Source organism: Lepisma saccharinum, chromosome 1 (assembly GCF_977018435.1).
Source record: "Lepisma saccharinum chromosome 1, izLepSacc3.1, whole genome shotgun sequence".
NCBI classification, from domain to species: Eukaryota; Metazoa; Arthropoda; class Insecta; order Zygentoma; family Lepismatidae; genus Lepisma; species Lepisma saccharinum.
Window position 1 is genome coordinate 182,095,221 of NC_139229.1, and position 17,871 is coordinate 182,113,091.

At 35.4% G+C, this 17,871-nt stretch overlaps 1 protein-coding gene across 1 annotated transcript in view; it reads right to left on the reverse strand.

Annotated features, from left to right (window-relative positions):
* Window positions 1-17,871, reverse strand: part of msps (msps cytoskeleton-associated protein 5) — a 124,189-nt gene that overhangs the window by 11,055 nt on the left and 95,263 nt on the right. The window contains exons 29-34 of the mRNA XM_083143879.1: window positions 12,255-12,561; window positions 8,514-8,701; window positions 4,109-4,274; window positions 2,675-2,848; window positions 2,133-2,264; window positions 1,267-1,462 (exon numbers count right to left, since the gene is read on the reverse strand). Of these exons, the coding sequence (XP_083000005.1) occupies window positions 1,267-1,462; window positions 2,133-2,264; window positions 2,675-2,848; window positions 4,109-4,274; window positions 8,514-8,701; window positions 12,255-12,561 (1,163 nt within the window). The remainder of the gene's footprint in view (window positions 1-1,266; window positions 1,463-2,132; window positions 2,265-2,674; window positions 2,849-4,108; window positions 4,275-8,513; window positions 8,702-12,254; window positions 12,562-17,871) is intronic.

Consider the following 17,871-nt stretch of genomic DNA (forward strand, 5'->3'; position numbering starts at 1 on the left):
GTTGTATTAGAGCCAGAAAAGTTAAATGTAAAATGCACAGAATCAGGGACGTTTTTTGTATTTTTTTTCTAAACTAACATTATCCTTAGGACTAAAAATAGAATATCACATTTCACATCGAAGAAATTGAGAATCATTCTGAAGTTTCACATAAAACTAGGGCTGAGCCAGTACCAGTCGATACTTTTCCAGTGTCTTGTCTTTCACAGGGTCTGCAACAATGCCATGCATCCTGGAAGTTATGCAAAATTCAAAGTTAAAATTTATTTTGAACCAAGGTTGTGTGAAAAACTGTATTTTGTGATTTTATAACAGGTATTCTCATATTTTATGCAATTCTTGAATATTTTGAAGCAAAACTGGTAAATTGATGCATATAATTAGAGTGAAATACTCACCCACTAATATTAATATTTTGAACAACTTTTAATTGTTACAATTTTCAAGCATCAGTCTGGGTCCTGGCTCAGTCCTATATACAAAATTGTTGATTCATGCAATATGCAATAGTAACATGCTTATCTCTATATATTTGGGAGAGGAAGAAAGGAATATTAACCAGAAAATAGTGACTTTCAAATATTTTTCTGTTTGCTACTTCTTTCTTGCAGTGCAATATCTTTCATTTGAGCGCACAAAATGTTGCAAGGCAATTGTGATCCAGTGGATAATGCATCTGAATGGCACACAGGAGACCCAGATTTGATCTGCAGCGTGGGTGATCTCAACATCCCTGCACAAAGCACTTATGGGGCTCACTTAGCCTCTAATCAATGTTACTGGGGGAGGGGAGGGTAAAGATGTTGGAGTGTGGTGCTGGTCACATCACCTACACTATGGTTGACATCAAGAATGTATAGGGACCTACTTCCACACACCCCTATGTGGCTTCATGGCACAAGGGATAGTTTTACTCTTTATTTTTTTTTTTTTTACAAAAAATATTGCAGTGAAGTTGCAGTTTAATCTCTTAGGCCAAGGGAAATTACTGAGTGATGTTAACAATCAGGATTCCTTAATGTTTTGCTCTGCACTCCTTATCAATATTTAATTAAAGTGCAGTTACTTCATGCAATGGTTTTACAGCTGCCAAAGTTTGCATTGCTTAAATTCTCCATTACAAGTGGAGGTAAATGAGGAGTGGACTTTATACTGCACACCTTGCATGTTTACAAGATGACAGCATTAAACGACAGAATACTGAAAAAACTGTTTGGCACTAGGGGAAGAGGGGGAATAACATGAAAGACTTGAGTGAAAACACACCCAAGGAGGAGATAGAGCTTGTGACTGATGATGCAGTGTTACCATGACCCTGGTCTCCCACTCTCTTCCGGTCCCGGTCAATCCCTTTGAGACCACGTTCGATATAATCCTGGAAGAACTGGGAAGACTTTCGCAGGAAAGGTTCAATGTCTGCTTCTGGATGCTGCTGCTTAAAGTCGTACAACAAGGCCAAACCCTGGAAAGAAAATGAAAACATTACTTTCCGATCTTTCACATTTTAAATAGGTAACATATTTTATATGGTAGTGCAGCAGATATGGACGCAAGTTTTTGCTTGACTTTAATGCAATTATTACAATTTATTGGAAATTTCATGGTTTAGCAAGTATATATGAAAAATTCTTGAAACTGAAACTTTAAAATTGCTGATACTAATTTTACTCATGTGATATTTTTAAAAGTAGCCTGTAGCTCAGCCTTTTCCGGGGTTTTCAGGTCTGTGGGAACCCTGTTATTGCTTTTTATAAGCATCAAAATTTGATTCATGTATCCTGGCTTTGTCAAATAAACTTCAAATATTTAATCTTAATAAGTTGAGGAGATGTGGGAAAGTTTTTCATGAAATATTTGTCATTCCTTATCAAAACAAAGTATTTATTACTTGTTGGTACTTTATCAGCATCAACAGAAATTTAATATCAGTCCATCCCTAATTTCTATTGAAGAAGTCCATTCTTGACAAGCATCTTATTGCATAATTAATATTTTGCAGTTTTTTACGAACTTCAAACATAATATAGATTCAAAAACCTTATTGTCCTTACACGCAGCATAATTTCTCATTTTCTTCCTAAACTCAACAAATCATGCATTTGGAAGAATAACAATGGAACAACTGAACAAACCTCTTTCGTATGTTCCTTAGAGCCAATTTTTTTGAAAATGTCCGACAGTAGTTCATGTGTTGACTTGGATAATCGCCGGGGAGATTTTCCATCCTTTCTGCTTGGCCTACCTTCATCTTTCTTTAATTCATTCTTTAACAAAAAGGGGAAAAAAATGTTTAGTGCACTTAAAATTAATCTTCATAATGAAACTAAGTAATTAACAACTTGAAGTTTGTGTGTGACTACCAAACTAAGGTTTTGAAATACAATAAAAGATCAAGTACAACAACACTGCACTGTACTTTACATAGCATGTACAGTCACGGACACTGCTGAGTTGTAACGAGTCCATTTACAGGATTGTTACAATCCAGAAGTGCCTGTGTCCACAAATAATTTTATTTCACTATAAATGAAAAAGAGCTCTTATCTTACCATGTAATTGAATTTCAACATTAACATTTGAAAGTAGTTGAATAGTTCCCCCTTAATCTGCATGATTATTCAAGCTTTTTTTCTTTTTTTTTTATAGTTGTTGCTACAAGTAACAGTATATTAACCTTGATTATCTTCATCAAGTATGCTTCAAGTTCTGATTCCTTGAGGTTTTCTATTTTTCCTAGGTGTGACAATATCTTGTTTCCCTTCACTTTTGTCATAGAGTATAGAATAGTCTTGACAGTTCTCAAAGGAAGATCTGACTGCCGTTCCTTCCATGTTGCACGAGGATATTCCTTCAAAGAATGAAAAAAAAAAACATTACTCAAAGGATTTAAGTAAAATATATATATACACACAGCATAATTTATGTTGGCCTCTCCGATGACACAGTAGTAGCGTCCTCGCCTTGTAATCAAGGGGTCCCGGGTTCGATACTTGGTGGAGGCACCTAGTGGTTCGGATCCCACTTTAAACTGTAGGTCCAGTCCCGATTAGCCTTACTGTGCACAAAGTGGACTTAAAAACACCAAATCAATCATAATTTATGTTCTCCGATTGTTGTTTTCCTATATCCCAAATTGGCAGCTATCTTCAAAATATTGTAATTTTGCTTCAATGCAAATATAAATAGGTCATATAACCCTTAGTATGTGTGACACTTTTGGCACATGTTATTTTGATAATATTTCAACTGCTTGATGTGATGGATAATCATGATGATTGCAAAGAAATGTATGTAATAAATACAGTGGCAATCCCGATTTTATGATCCCGCATTATATATTCAATCTTCATGGTCCCAATATGGTAAAATGTTAAAAAAAAATTTCCTCAATTTTACATTTCCCACATTTTAAGTTTTTTCAGCTTGATCTCCTGAAAAATGTAAAATCGAGGTTCCACAGTATAATTTGAATTATGTATGCATAAAAAGAGGATGTAGCTGGATCATGACTGAAGACTAACATTATCTATCAATTAATTAAGGAGAGAGAGAAAGGCAAATTTAAAACATAGAAGAAATGGATTTTTTTAAATTCTTAATTCTGGTAAAAGTTGCTAAGATTAAAAGAATTAAATGTTTATGGGGATATTCTTGGCCTCTATTAAATTATGGTTTGAGATAGGTTATACATTATCAACATACAAGTTCTCACATGATTATTTATATGATCCTGATCCATCTATCATATATGAAATGAATTTTCAAAATACTTTCTGCACTACCCACCACTCACTCACTCACACACACACACGCACGCACATGTTTAAAAATGTGTAAAAAAAAAAGATTCTTCTCCCACTTTTTTTCTGTTGGTCACATTCCAGAACAATATGAACATCATGATAATGATTCAAAAGACACGAATCAGGAAACAGTCCAAGAATAATAGTTCTTTGTGTGCAAGTGCCAATATTTTACGTGAGATATTCTAAAACGTATGCAATTTTTTTCTAGTATTGTTAAACTGCCAAAGATACTAATATATGAAACAATCTGCAAACAATTCATCACTGGATTACAATATTTTACACTAAAAATAACAACTTACCTTCAAGAACAGATGCAAGTCATACAGAACTACATCAAAATTTACATCTTCCTCCCAGTCTGGTAGTAACCGTATAACCTTCCACAAGCACTTCATAATCAATTCCATGAATCTAGGGGACGTATTTGGACTACCAACACAATCATGTAGAGACTTTATAAGTGCACTAGAAATAGAAATTGTTCACTCATTAGTATCTTTCTAAATAAACACATCTCACAAATATTCCTACACATGGAGGTAACACAATCTACTATCTGTAGATCAAATTACCTGTAATAGAATCCATGGTATCATGTTACTCAACACTTGCAGAGGTGGAATCTAGCTGAAGGGCCAAATTGATTGCTTTAACTGGTCAAAACACATACAAAACTGACCAAATTATGGGATAATTACAGCCTGGTCCCCACACACATTCTTTACTTTACCAAAAACTAAGGAAGATTACAATATATCTTAATTATTGTACAAAAAATTGGGAGGTAAACGAAATAATCCATTTTAAAAGTAAAAATTACGGAAACGATACATAATTACTCAAAGTTGGAAAATTGTCATAATTTTGATCAAGTGGTTGATGTGTGTTCTTTAAAATTGCTAAATTCTACTTTCATGAGAACTGTTGTGAAAAATAATCCTAACCATGTTTTGTTTTGCGTGTTTGTATTTGTAATGTCTTGCTGCACAAGTAATTGACTTTCCATCAGTTGTGAAATCTAGGCAATTGCACATTATATTAAAACCTTCAGGTATAAATCCGAGTAAGGAAATGTACTTTTGCTTTTCTATGTCTGCAAGCAGAATACGGAGGAGGAAAGAATGTTGTCATGCAAATTAAAACTTGTCTTTATGTTGTTTTTGTGAAAAAATAAATTTATGAATTCTCTCATTTCTCAACAGTTTTCTGCACTGGCTTTTGTATGCATTTTTCTTATTCTCTTCTTCCATGGCTATCTCCACTCCTAGGAAAAGTTATACCACATTGACTCAAATATTGACATATCTGATCTGCAATCAAAAACTGCAGTCAAAGATGACGACTCTGAGATACAAGGTAGACACACATAGTGGTTTAAATCCTACTTTAAACTATAAATCTTTCTGTGCATACAGTGGACTTCAACTTCAAACACTGAAGATGAAGAAACTTTTCCAGTTGTGTATTGTTTTTGAACAAAACAATGTTATTTTTTCTTTAGTAGTATCATATGAAACAAAAACAATTGCAATCATGAAAACAAAAAATATGCACTTTACTGACCAATTTTCTAGCAAATTACAAACCACGATGAAAAAGCACATCCACTGGTTTACTGATCCTTTTCCACCCTTGCATTCACTTTCCAATCCAACATACAACTACCTGCTTATACTGAGTGAAGAAATAAAGGAAGGCCTTGCTCACACACAGATATTAAACCTGTAAATATGTTGTAGGATGTATAACAAACAATGCATGCAACATTCAGGGTAATCATTCACAACTAATTTTTAGGCCTTGAAACAAGTTTTTTGTCACAAGGAACATGTGAACATGCACTTCAGACTTCTATTTGAAAGCACTGAATACATCAACCATGGTCCCTTCAACTTGCAGCCCAGAGATCCATGTGTGAACCAGATCTAAAGCAGCATCATAAGGAAATTTACTATAAAAGAACAAAAACACCATCCAGTAGAAGTTAACAAATAATGATTGACTTTTACTCTAAATTTATCAGCAGATATAGAAGGGATAAATGCAGTGGAATTCCAATTTTATATTCCCAGACTACATTGGTAAAGAAAGTCTTCATGAATTAAGTAACGATAATGGTATAAGATTGATTACTTTAGCAACCTCAAAGAATTTAATTGTGAAAAGTACCACTTTTAAACATAAAGATATCCATAAATATACCTGGTCTTCTCCAGTTGGTAAAACTCATAATCAGATAGATCATATTCTCATTGATAAGAGAAGGCATACTAGTATAATTGACGTTCGTACACATAGAGGTGCTGACTGTGCCAGTGACCATTATTTAGTAATTGCTAATTTAAGAGAAAGACTCTCGGTGATAAATCATAAGCAACAAAATCTAAAAGTTATAAAATTTGATACAGGAAAGTTTACTGATGAAAGAATTAAGAAAGATTACCAAATTAAACTGTCAAATAGATTTGATGTTTTGCAGGATTTAAATGATGATGAAAATATAAATGAAACAGACGTAAATAAGAATTGGGAGCACATACGTAATGCAATAGAATCAGCAGCTAAAGAAAGTATAGGATACCATAAACCAAGAAAAAGTAAGCCATGGTTTGATAATAAATGTTATAATCTAATAGAAATAAGAGATCAGGCTAGACTTAGGTGGTTAAATAACGCTGATGATACAAATCTAAACAATTATAATAGAATAAAGCGAGAAGTTAACCGCACGTTTAGAAGTAAAAAAAGATATTACTTGAAAAGCAAAAGTAACGAAATTGAAACAAACAGCAAAAATAAAAATATCAGAGATTTATATAAAGGTGTAAATGAATTTAGAAAGGGGTGGCAACCTAAAGTAAACTTGATAAAAGATAAAGACTGATTTTCTAGCTGACCCAAGCGATATTCTAAATAGATGGAAGAATTACTTTAATGACCTTTTAAATGTCCATGTAGGATATAAATCAGAAGTAAATGAAGTACACACAGCAGAACCTTTAGTTCCAGAACCTAACTTGACTGAAGTTAAAGATGCTATTAAAAGGCTAAAGAATAAAGCACCTGGCATTGATTTAATACCAGCCGAGTTAATTAAATATGGTGGAAATTCATTATTATGTCAAATTCATAAATTAATTTGTTTAATATGGAATAAAGAAGAAATCCCTCAACAGTGGAAAGAATCCATAATTGTTTCTGTGTTTAAAAAAGGTGATAAAATGAACTGCAATAATTACCGTGGAATTTCTCTACTCTCAACAACATACAAAATATTGTCTAACATTCTTTTAACAAGACTAACACCATATACTAATGAAATTATAGGTGATTATCAATGTGGATTTGAACGTAACAGATCAACTACAGATTAAATTTTTTCACATCAGACAGACACTTGAAAAAAAGTGGGAATATAATCAAAATGTCCATCAGCTATTCATTGATTTCAAAAAAGCATTTGATTCAGTCAAAATAGATAAATTATATAATATATTAATAGAGTTTGGAATACCTAAGAAGCTTGTTAGTATGATAAAAATATGCACCAGTGAAACAGAAAGTAAAATTCGTGTGGGTATTAATATGTCTGACAAATTTACAATTCATGATGGGTTAAAACAAGGAGATGCATTATCCCCATTGCTCTTTAATTTTGCCTTAGAATATGCTGTTAGGTAGGTAAAAAACTAAAGAAGGACTACAATTAAGTGGTGTGACTCAGTTGTTAGCATATGAAGATGATGTAGACTTACTGGGGGATGATGTGAATACAATTAAGAATAATGCTAAAATATTTTTCAAAACTGCTAAAGAGATAGGTTTGGAAGTTAACAAAGAGAAAACTAAATATATGCTTACAGGCCGAAACCAAGAGTTAGGTAATAATCAAAATCTAATTATTGATAACTCGTTTGAACCAGTTTCCAAATTCAAATACTTAGGAGTAATATTAACAAATGAAAATTATATTAAAGAGGAAATAAAAAGTAGGCTTAATTCAGGAAATGCATGTTACTTCTCTCTTCATAAACTTTTGTCTTCTCGTTTAATATCTAAGAAACTAAAAGTTAAAATATACAAAACAGTAATTTTGCCTGTAGTATTATATGGATGTGAAACTTGGTCCCTTACATTGAAAGAGGAACATAAATTGAGAGTATTTGAAAATAAGATCCTTAGGAATATCTTTGGACCTAAAAGGGATGAGGAGACAGGTGAGTGGAGAAGGTTACATAATTTAGAACTACATAATTTGTATTCATGTCCAGATATTATTAGAATAATTAAATCAAGAAGACTTAGGTGGGCAGGCCATGTGGCACGAATGGGAGAGGAAAGAGGAGTTTACAGGATTCTTGTTGGGAAACCTGATGGTAAGAGACCTGTAGGAAGGCCAAGACGAAGATGGAGGGACAACGTTGAGATGGACCTAAGGGAAATCGGTAGGGATGGAAAAGAACTTGCTCAAGATAGGGAAAGATGGAAGGCCTGTGTTGCTGCAGCCATGAACCTTCGGGTTTAAGAAGGCTACAGAGTTAGTTTAGTTAGTTAGTACATTTTCTTGCTTTATACACTTTACTTCTCTTGCTCCAGTTCCAGTAACGTACTATTGAGAAAACCTCATATATATGTGACACTGACTAGAAAAAAATTGAGTCTGAAAACTCAAACACAAGAAAAAAGTTTCCTTTGCCAACTTACCAGGTAATATTGGTGTGGTCAGACCTTTCAATGACACGAAGAACTAACACATTTATAGTTTTGATTAAGTAAGATCCCTCTTCCAATTCTTCTACCCTGCGGTCTAAGAGAATCGTAAGCAGCATGTATACAAGATCTCTCAGAACATCCTGTGATGCCCGTCTTGCAAGGTTTCGGTTGTGGTAGAGCTGTGGAAGAAAAGAATGAGTTAACAAAAATGTAAGACTTTATATACTTATGTTACAGCTAGGGATGGAAGGATCCAAGGATCAGATACTGTAACCAGGATTGAACACCGAATCCAGAATGTTAGGTTCAGTACTAATTTTGGATTTCGACATCAGATCCAAGGTTCAGATACCAAATCTAGGATTTGGGGATCAAACAGAAAATTCTGGATTTAAAGTTCAGATACTGAATTCAGGATTTGGATACCAGGTCCAAGGTTCAGGATTCATATACAAGATTCAGTATTCAGATATTAACACATGATGACAATTTTTACCAGTAAACTGCTACAGGTGATCCCAACTTAAAAGTTCAGTATAGGAACTTACAGACTTTTGACATCATCTCCCCCAAATAAGCGTTTTGTCAAAAAGGGAAGTCATTAACATTTGAAGAAAAAATAATGTTACCCCCTCTCATACAATCGAGATATTTTACAAAAACATTAATTTATTGTGTTTTCCTTGATTTTGGGAGGAGGGGGGCTAAAAATAACAGCCTGCTGATTGTTGCCACCCCCTGCAAACACTGTGTTGGTAAAAGAAAAGAGGGCAGGAAATGTCCAGGTAAAAGTTTGTCAATACCCTTCCCTGGGTGTCGAGTGGTTTATTGCATCTGTGTGCTTTCTTGTTTTCACTGGTTCTTTTAGCCGAGTCAACGGATGATTTTTACTCTTTTGGAATGAGAAGTTAATAGTACAGGGTGGCTCAAAAAGTCACTTAACAACCCCCCGGTACAAGGCCACTGCAGCGTGCAACATGGAAATGGTGATGACCAATCGTTGCCAGGCCAAGGGGGAACCACATTGACGCCACCCACACGGTCGGCGGATATCTGATGTCTGCCATCTTGAATTCAACTTCAGAACTTTAAATTGGAAGGGGGTGATATATCAAATCAGGCTGGAATTTCACAAGAAATGCACTGGTGAAGGTTTTTCGACGTATCTTTAACCAGTAAAAAGTTATGACTGAATTCTTGTACCAATTTGCTCCTTTTCGAGGTGTTAGAAAAATGCCTTAAAATTTGTTTAGTGCATCGGTAATGCATCGAGATCAAAGTGATGTCTAGGGAGAGAAGTTTGCATGCCATTGCACAAGATTTTAATCGGATACATCCACAAAGAGCTGCGCATTATGAATGGTTGTCGCGAACAATTTACAGTGTGACGCTTCCATTAAATGAAAAGTCCTTCACAGTGACAAGGCTAATGTTTATGTTCATAAGGAAGTTCATAAACAGAATATGCGACCTTTGTCATCTGATAACTAACTTTGGACAGAAACTGCTTCACAACGTTCCCATTGAAAAAACTCTGTAAAAGTACCTTCTTCCATAAGAAAGGATGAAAAAAACTGTTTATTTCACAAATCCAAGTAGCCCTAAGCATTTCAGGTCTCGTTGATGGAAAATTGACTAACCAATCGTGTTCCACACAGCAAGGCACACCATTAACTTACCAGCACTAACCATTCAGCTTTGAAATGTCGAAAATGAGTTGTCAGATAAAAAGCATCGAATATTCTGTTTATGAACTTCCTTATGAACATAAACATTAGCCTTGTTACTGTGAAGGACTTTTCATTTAATGGAAGCGTCACACTGTAATTGTTCGCGACAACCATTCATAATGCACAGCTCTTCATGGATGTATCCGATTAAAATCTTGTGCAATGGCATGCGAACTTCTCTCCCTAGACATCACTTTGATCTTGATGCATTACCGATGCACTAAACAAATTTTAAGGCACTTTCGTAACACCTCGAAAAGGAGCAAATTGGTACAAGAATTCAGTTATAACTTTTTACTGGTTAAAGATACGTCGAAAAAACCTTCACCATTGATTTCTTGTGAAATTCTAGCCTGATTTGATATATCATATCACCTGCTTCCCATTTAAAATTCTGAAGTTGAATTCAAGATGGCGGACATGAAGATGGCCACCGACCATGCAGGTGGTGTCAATGTGGTTCCCCCTTGGCCTGATAACGATTGGTCATCACTAGAGCCCGGATTTATAAGCACAATCAAACAGTAAAATAAGCAAGTTAATAAGCACAAAAAATGAAAAAATAAGCACCAAAATAAGCATAAACAAATACAGGAAAATCTGAAAAAAATATTTGTTTATTAGATCTATTACCTTATTCAAAGCTGTTACTGTATGCAAGGAAGGTCATCCTGAGATTTTCTTGTGTGAAGCTCCTGCGTCTGTCACTGAAGAATGATTTATACAGTGAAAATGTTCTTTCCACATAGCATGACATCACAGGTGCATGTGAAAAACACCACAGTTCTTCTTCAGTGAATTCCTCTTCAATGTCTGTTTCTTCACCAGAAATATTTTTATAAATTTGACAGTGTTTTGTAACCGGGATTTTTCAGTAATACGTGACTGGTATTGTCGGACACAATTTTAGCAGCACTGGGTTTCTGAAGACAACGTTACTGAAATTTCATCAATCAGAGAAAGTGTATGTTGCAATGCATTATTTCGAGCTTTCAACTGTGTTATAATATCAGGTAATTTGGAAAAATGATTATGGATGTACTGTATCTTTTCTTAGATGCCGTTTCTCTTGTGCTGCTATTTAGAAGCATTGATCTCATCATCCCGATGCCATCGTGTGATTAAAATATGGCAGATTTGGGTAAAATATGCTATTTTAAACCAATATCATAAAATAAGCAAGCACAACCGTTTCCTGCAGAAATAAGCATTTATAAGCACTTTCAACCTTAGTTAAATAGCTCATCAAGGTATGTAATACGAAGTATAACCTTTCTTCTTACCAGTAGAAGTCTGGAAAAGAATATGCATTTCGCTTATAAATCCGGGCTCTAGTCATCACCATTTCCATGTTGTGTGTTGCAGTGGCCTTGGACCGGGGGTGTTAAGTGACTTTTTGAGCCACCCTGTATTCTGAGTACACAAAACTTTATGATTACTTCACTAGTTCCCCCTAATTGCTTTTAATATTAGTGCTTCTTAACGCCATTGATTTGTTGTGAAGTTTCCATTTTCGTAATAAACAGTACTGTGTACTACAAGAATCGTTCAATGCAGGTGGAAGCATCTTTTGCTCTGCACCAAGAGGCAACATACGCTCCATATTGAACTCTTAACTAGGGATCACCAATAAACTGTAGTACCAAGTAATTGGTCCCTTGCCCAATTTCCTGCATTATAATATTTTTTTTAGCCACTATGTCTCGAAAATGTGTAACCTTTACCCTACTTTTTCTATGAAGTAACATACACTTTTCATGCTATAGGTTTTGGAAATAAATACTTATTTTTCCATTATTGCTTTTATGCTCAATTATATTAATTACCATCTTTGTAAATCGCAGAGTAATCGTATTTGTATCTTAAAACTTATTTACCAGTTTCAAGGATTGGAAAAGAGAACAAATTCTCTCTCCTCATACATTTATATTATTTTACATAGCTTTCCTGCCACTTTTGGCTAATTGTGATTAGATACTAGATAAATAATAAAGATACTTACGGCCATCAGCGTCACGAAGAGATAACGGTAACCTTTCAAAATCAATTCTTTTGGTGTGCTGCTCTCAGCATCTCCTTGGTTCCTATGAATTAACCTAAGCTGCATAGCAATTGCGACGACTAGTTGATCTACACGAGTTAGCAACAGGTAAGCCTTGTCACTCTTCAGTAGTTCATCCATCTGTGCTAAGGCATGGACGCTGGTGATTAGGTCTGGGCTAGGAATCTGAGACATCACTAAATCTATTATCTGATTGGATTCAACACAGTTGCTAAGCACTTTGGTAGCTGGTGAAGGAGGACGTAATCTGTAAGATATAGAAATAAGACACCAATAATCCACATTCAGAAAAGGACTTTCCTGAAACAGTTGTAAAATAGCTATGGTTACTACAAATGTTTAGATAAATGGTACTTAACTGTACCAGCCTTATGAATGTGCACTGGTGGCTACATCAAACACCCCCCCAAAAAAAGCAGCAGTCTACACAGTGGTAAGAGGCTGTTAAAATTATTTTCATGCAAAAATCACACAACAATATATTTTTTACAAAAGATTAACATGAGAGATTATTATCATATATCAAATTCAATATAATTAATGAGCCACGGTAGCTCAGTCATTAGGGCATCTGACTACAATGCGAGACACTTACGTTCGATCCCCGGCCGAGGAGAACCAGGATTCTTTTCAACCTGTTCAAGCAGCTCTGGCACCCACCCAGCATCATATAAACTTGATATCTGGAGGAAACTCTGGGGGGTAAAGGCAGCCAGGGGCATGGTGTTGATCACATCACCCCCATCTTTGTCCGTGATCAAGGAAGTGTGGGGCCCTAACTCCACCCCCCTATACGTCTCCATGGCATGGTGCGAAGCACTTTACTCTTTATAATTATTAAAATAACATGTATGAAGACTAGGGATGTACTGTTATATTTTTGCTGATAGGTTCTTAATTTACTTATACTGATAACATATTTTACCAATCCTATGTAAAATTGGAAACATTTTATGAATACTTCCCTAAGTGGGTTTGAAGATAAATTGGTATTGTAATTTGTAACTCGAAAAATGTAATTATTAGCCCGTTCGTGAGTTGCCTCTTCATGACGAATGCCTCTTCATGATAATGGACTTTTAAGTTTTAAAAGTTTTTCTAAATCAATCCATTCCCTACTTTATCTACTTTCACCAAGCAACCCCAAAAATAGTTTCAATGTCATTCCTATGACTGATATTTACAGTAAGCATTCATGAGAAGTTTTTGCCACTCTCCCTGGCATTGTATAGGACGTTACTTTATGAATTAAAAAATTGTAGCCATATTTTTAAGTTTTATTATATCATGGGATTTCATTGGGTTTTTGGAAGAACCTGCACAAAATAGACAACCCACCAAATTAAACAAGCAGTAATACACGTAATTCAGATTCATGGGAAAATTTAAGGGCCTCTTTTCATTGTGTACGAATTACTGATTGAATTTGGTCTTTGGCTTAATTTGGTAACCTTTGTTTGAACTTACTGAATTTTGCGATACGTATGTAAAATCACGTTAGTAAAATTAAAGAACACAAAAAGGGAAAAGTGCAAGTAAATTAGAGAAAGCAAATAGAAATTGTTCAATTAAATATGTGCTTTTGACTAAATAAGTCCGCAGATCACAAAGAAGAGAGAATGTCACGTAAAATGAATTGTTAATCGCGACAACATGGTCCTTTAGTCATGTCGTTTTTGAATACTGGTTTACCTACTCTAAAATTCGAGTATAACCCTTTTCCTTTGTGAGCATTTATTGTGTAGTAAACAAAGAAGTATTAATTTGTGGAACAAGAAAGCACATGAGTATATTTGATTAAATCAAAATGATACGCTAGTCAAATTGTAAGGAAACATTCATATGAGTAGTTAGGTTGATTTGGGCGTAGAATGCTGGTAAGATAATTTTGCCGGTCAAAATTACAAGAAATCTCTGTATTTGATTATTAGTAAAAAAACATGCATATAAGATTTATGTTGTAACCTGTGTTAGTAATGTTCGCAAAAAGGTTTATGTATTTAATTGCAAGATTGTAGGAAACTGTCATGGCAAGGTACCTTTATTAGGTATGCCATTCCCCGAGGTTTCGAGATTTTCTCCCATGATTCTGTGCGCGATATGACGTCATTAAGAGGACAGAATGGAACTTACTTCGTTAGCGTATACTGAAGCTTGAGATAAATGGGTCGATTATTTACTTATACACACCTTTTCTTGAATGCCGGTAGAATGAGAACTAATCACCCTGTTTGTGCTCTTGCCACGTGCAATAATAATAGAAGAAAATCGCCTGGAATAAAGTAATCATCGCTTCGCAAAAAAGAAGTTGCTGCAGCAGGATTGATTCAATTTGTTCCTCCAAATTTCGGACTTACTCAGTGGTGCAACCACAGGAGGGGCAGGGGACATTGCCCGCCAACCTTCGACGGAAGTCAATTCTAGGAGGGGCAAACATTGATGGCCAAAAGGCAACTGCAGGGGGCACAGAGGAGCAATTGCCCCCTTGTATTTCAAATTTTATTCAAATAAACATACATTTCGTAAAATTTTCTTGCTCGCTTCGCTTGCAGTGCCTGCTTTTCTCAGTCTCGTCAAGTTCAGAGCCGTAGCTAGGGGGCGGCGGGAGTCAGCCATGGGCGCCAAATAATCTAAATTAAAAAAAAAGTTGTGAAAGAGAGAATGCCTTGGCGCCATGTGATATGATTTGTTCCCTATTAAATCAATATTGTTTTAAATCGCAAAAATTGGATCTAAAAATTTTCTTTCTCGCATCGCTCGCAATATAATTGTTTTCTGTAATGTGATGTATTTAAATAATGTGTTTTGTATTATGTAATGAATAAACTTTGAATACGTACATAATTTAGTGTTAGCATCTTGCATATGTATTTTCTTATTTTATGTCGCTCCATGTTGCATATGTATAAAACATATGAAAGTTATACATGTTATATGTACAAAAAAAATATCTTCGGCATGCATTTATCATTCATTTTCTGCGATTCAAAAATACAGTTTGTGTGCTTGTTTTTAATTATTAGCTAATGTAAAATTTCTGGTGTTGAAAAAAATTTAAATTGTTTGTTCCAAATAAATGCTTTAGCACAGACATCTACCTCCCTTTTGCGAAATTTATGAGGATAATAATGTCTTTGATACTACTACTACTACTACCACTAGTAATAATGTCTTTATTAATGTTATTATTATTACTATTATTATTATTGGTATGTTTATCCTGGCACTTGCCCCCTCCAGACAAAAATTCGTGGTTGTGCCTCTGGCCTTACTTCCATGCTCGCCTTGAATATAATCACGTATGCAACTTTCAAAAACCTTTACACAATCCGAACTCAGTTTCTAAGTATTGCTTCATTGAATATTGAGTGCAAGATAAGATTGAAGTTGAAACATCGCCCGCGAAAATAATACTTTGAACATCTCGTAGGTAGCCAACACTAATTAACAATTGCACTGTGTTACTTTATTTATGTGCGTTTCATGGGCGGAGTATGAACTTTTGCTTTGGAGGGGGGCAGACTCTGGGAGAAGCATATGATATTATAAACTAGGGGATATTCAATAACCCTCAGGTATTGAATATCCCCTAGTTTATAAGGGGTCTGGAGGCCTTCCTCCGGAAATAAAAAAAAAAACAGCTTAAAATCACTGAGTTTAAGGCCTTTTAGATTTGAAAATGTTAAATTTTCTTGCTTAAGTAAATATTAATTAGTATATTGGTTGTCAGTTTTAAAATAAGCAAAACAGTACGATTATTGCATTTCATTATTTTTTTATTGATACAATACTCGTATTACTTTTAAAAAGTTACGGTACAATAGTAAGCTTCAGAAATTTTAGAAAAATCAAATTGAAAAGTTGTTTTGATGCCTCAGCAGTAACTGTTGACCCACAAAAAAGTCATTTTACGTTTTTCTTTCTTCAAACTGTACACATCAATAGGGCAGGATTAAGGTGGGTGCTATTGATGCTGCAGCATTAGGCCTATTCCTGAAATAGGCCCAGATGAAAACAGACGAGAATTTTTCGAAAGCTGAACAGTTTTCTTTTGCTATATTAACCTGAAAATAAATCTTAGAATGAAATTTGGAGCCCCAATTTCGGAAGCCTAGACACAGTGTTACTTACTATACAGTTACTATTATTCTTTTGGCTGTGACGTAACTATAACGTCGTTGCGTTTATTGTTCACCGAATATTTCAAGTTAATGCTATCAATTGATGCAGCATCAGGCCCAATTTAGTCTTAATCCGGCCCTGCACATCAATCAAATCGTCTAAGATTCGCTATTGCGGCGCAATTACCACACATGACATCATGCCAAACGTCAAGATTTGCGGTATGGCTTCATAACAAAAATGTAGTAACTGAACTTAATCATGTGTTATTTTATAGTCTTTTTAAGTTAGGCGGCCACGCCTCCCCTGGCCCCTCCAGAACTTGTTGAGAAATTGTGCTGAAAATATAATGTACGACTTACAGGACAGACGTTTCTGCCCTGCACATCCTTTCAATCTTCGTCAATCAATGAGAAGAGCTGTCATGTAAATAATGCCCAAAGAAGCTATTCAATGTACAGCATACTTATCAAAGCAAGGAAAATTTTATCAATGATTTTTGTATTATCAATATAATGTGTTGTATACACGTCTATTATAATTTAAATATATCGTACAAATATATACTATTTTACTGGCTTTAATTTATTTTATATGTGCTATAAAAAGCCTCGTTGGTTCAGTCGGTAAATAATCTGGCTGTCACGCTCAAGACGAGGATTCTGTTCCCAGGATGGTTGGTCTCGAGGGGGATTTTCTCAGCAACGTCCTTGCATGAAAACTGTTTTGAGGTTCACTAGGGGTCTAAAAAAATAGTATTTTGGGGGCTGGAATGTGATGCTAACACCACCTTCATAAATGGCCGGGATTGTGAATCATAATCCCTATTCATTCATGGCATGTTACAACGTGCAGAAAGTACTTTTGCTTTTAAAACTTTGTGCATATTTAGTCGCACACCGTGGCCGTTCGGTCTAAGACATCATGCTTTGGGCTCTGGCTACGGAACGCGCAGGTTCGAGTCTCCTAGGGGAAGCGTAACAACTTTCCTTCTGAGGTTTCGGACTGCGTATGGGACCGGTGGGCACCCACCATTGTGAGGAAATTGGAGAGCTACGAATGAGTAGCGTAATCCGGTCATGGAAACTTACAAAAATAACTGGGGGTCGTCGTGCTGACCACACGCCACCTCGTAACAGGTTGGATGATCTCCCGCCTTGGCAGGTGGAAGTGAGGCCTTAGCCCTGTATTAGTACACATTTCAATACATGCCGCGAGAATACTGACACATTATGAAATTTATTTGACTCAACTCAACTTCAGAAACTCTTGCCATGTAGATTTAATAGCCGGCATCCGTGGCAGAGTGGTTAGCACATCGCGCTACGACGCCAAAGATCGCAGGTTCAAATCCCGGCCTGGGTATGGATGTTTGTGAGAGTGTCAATTCATCAATTTCATCATGACTCATCCCCATCTTCGCAATTAGCCAAAA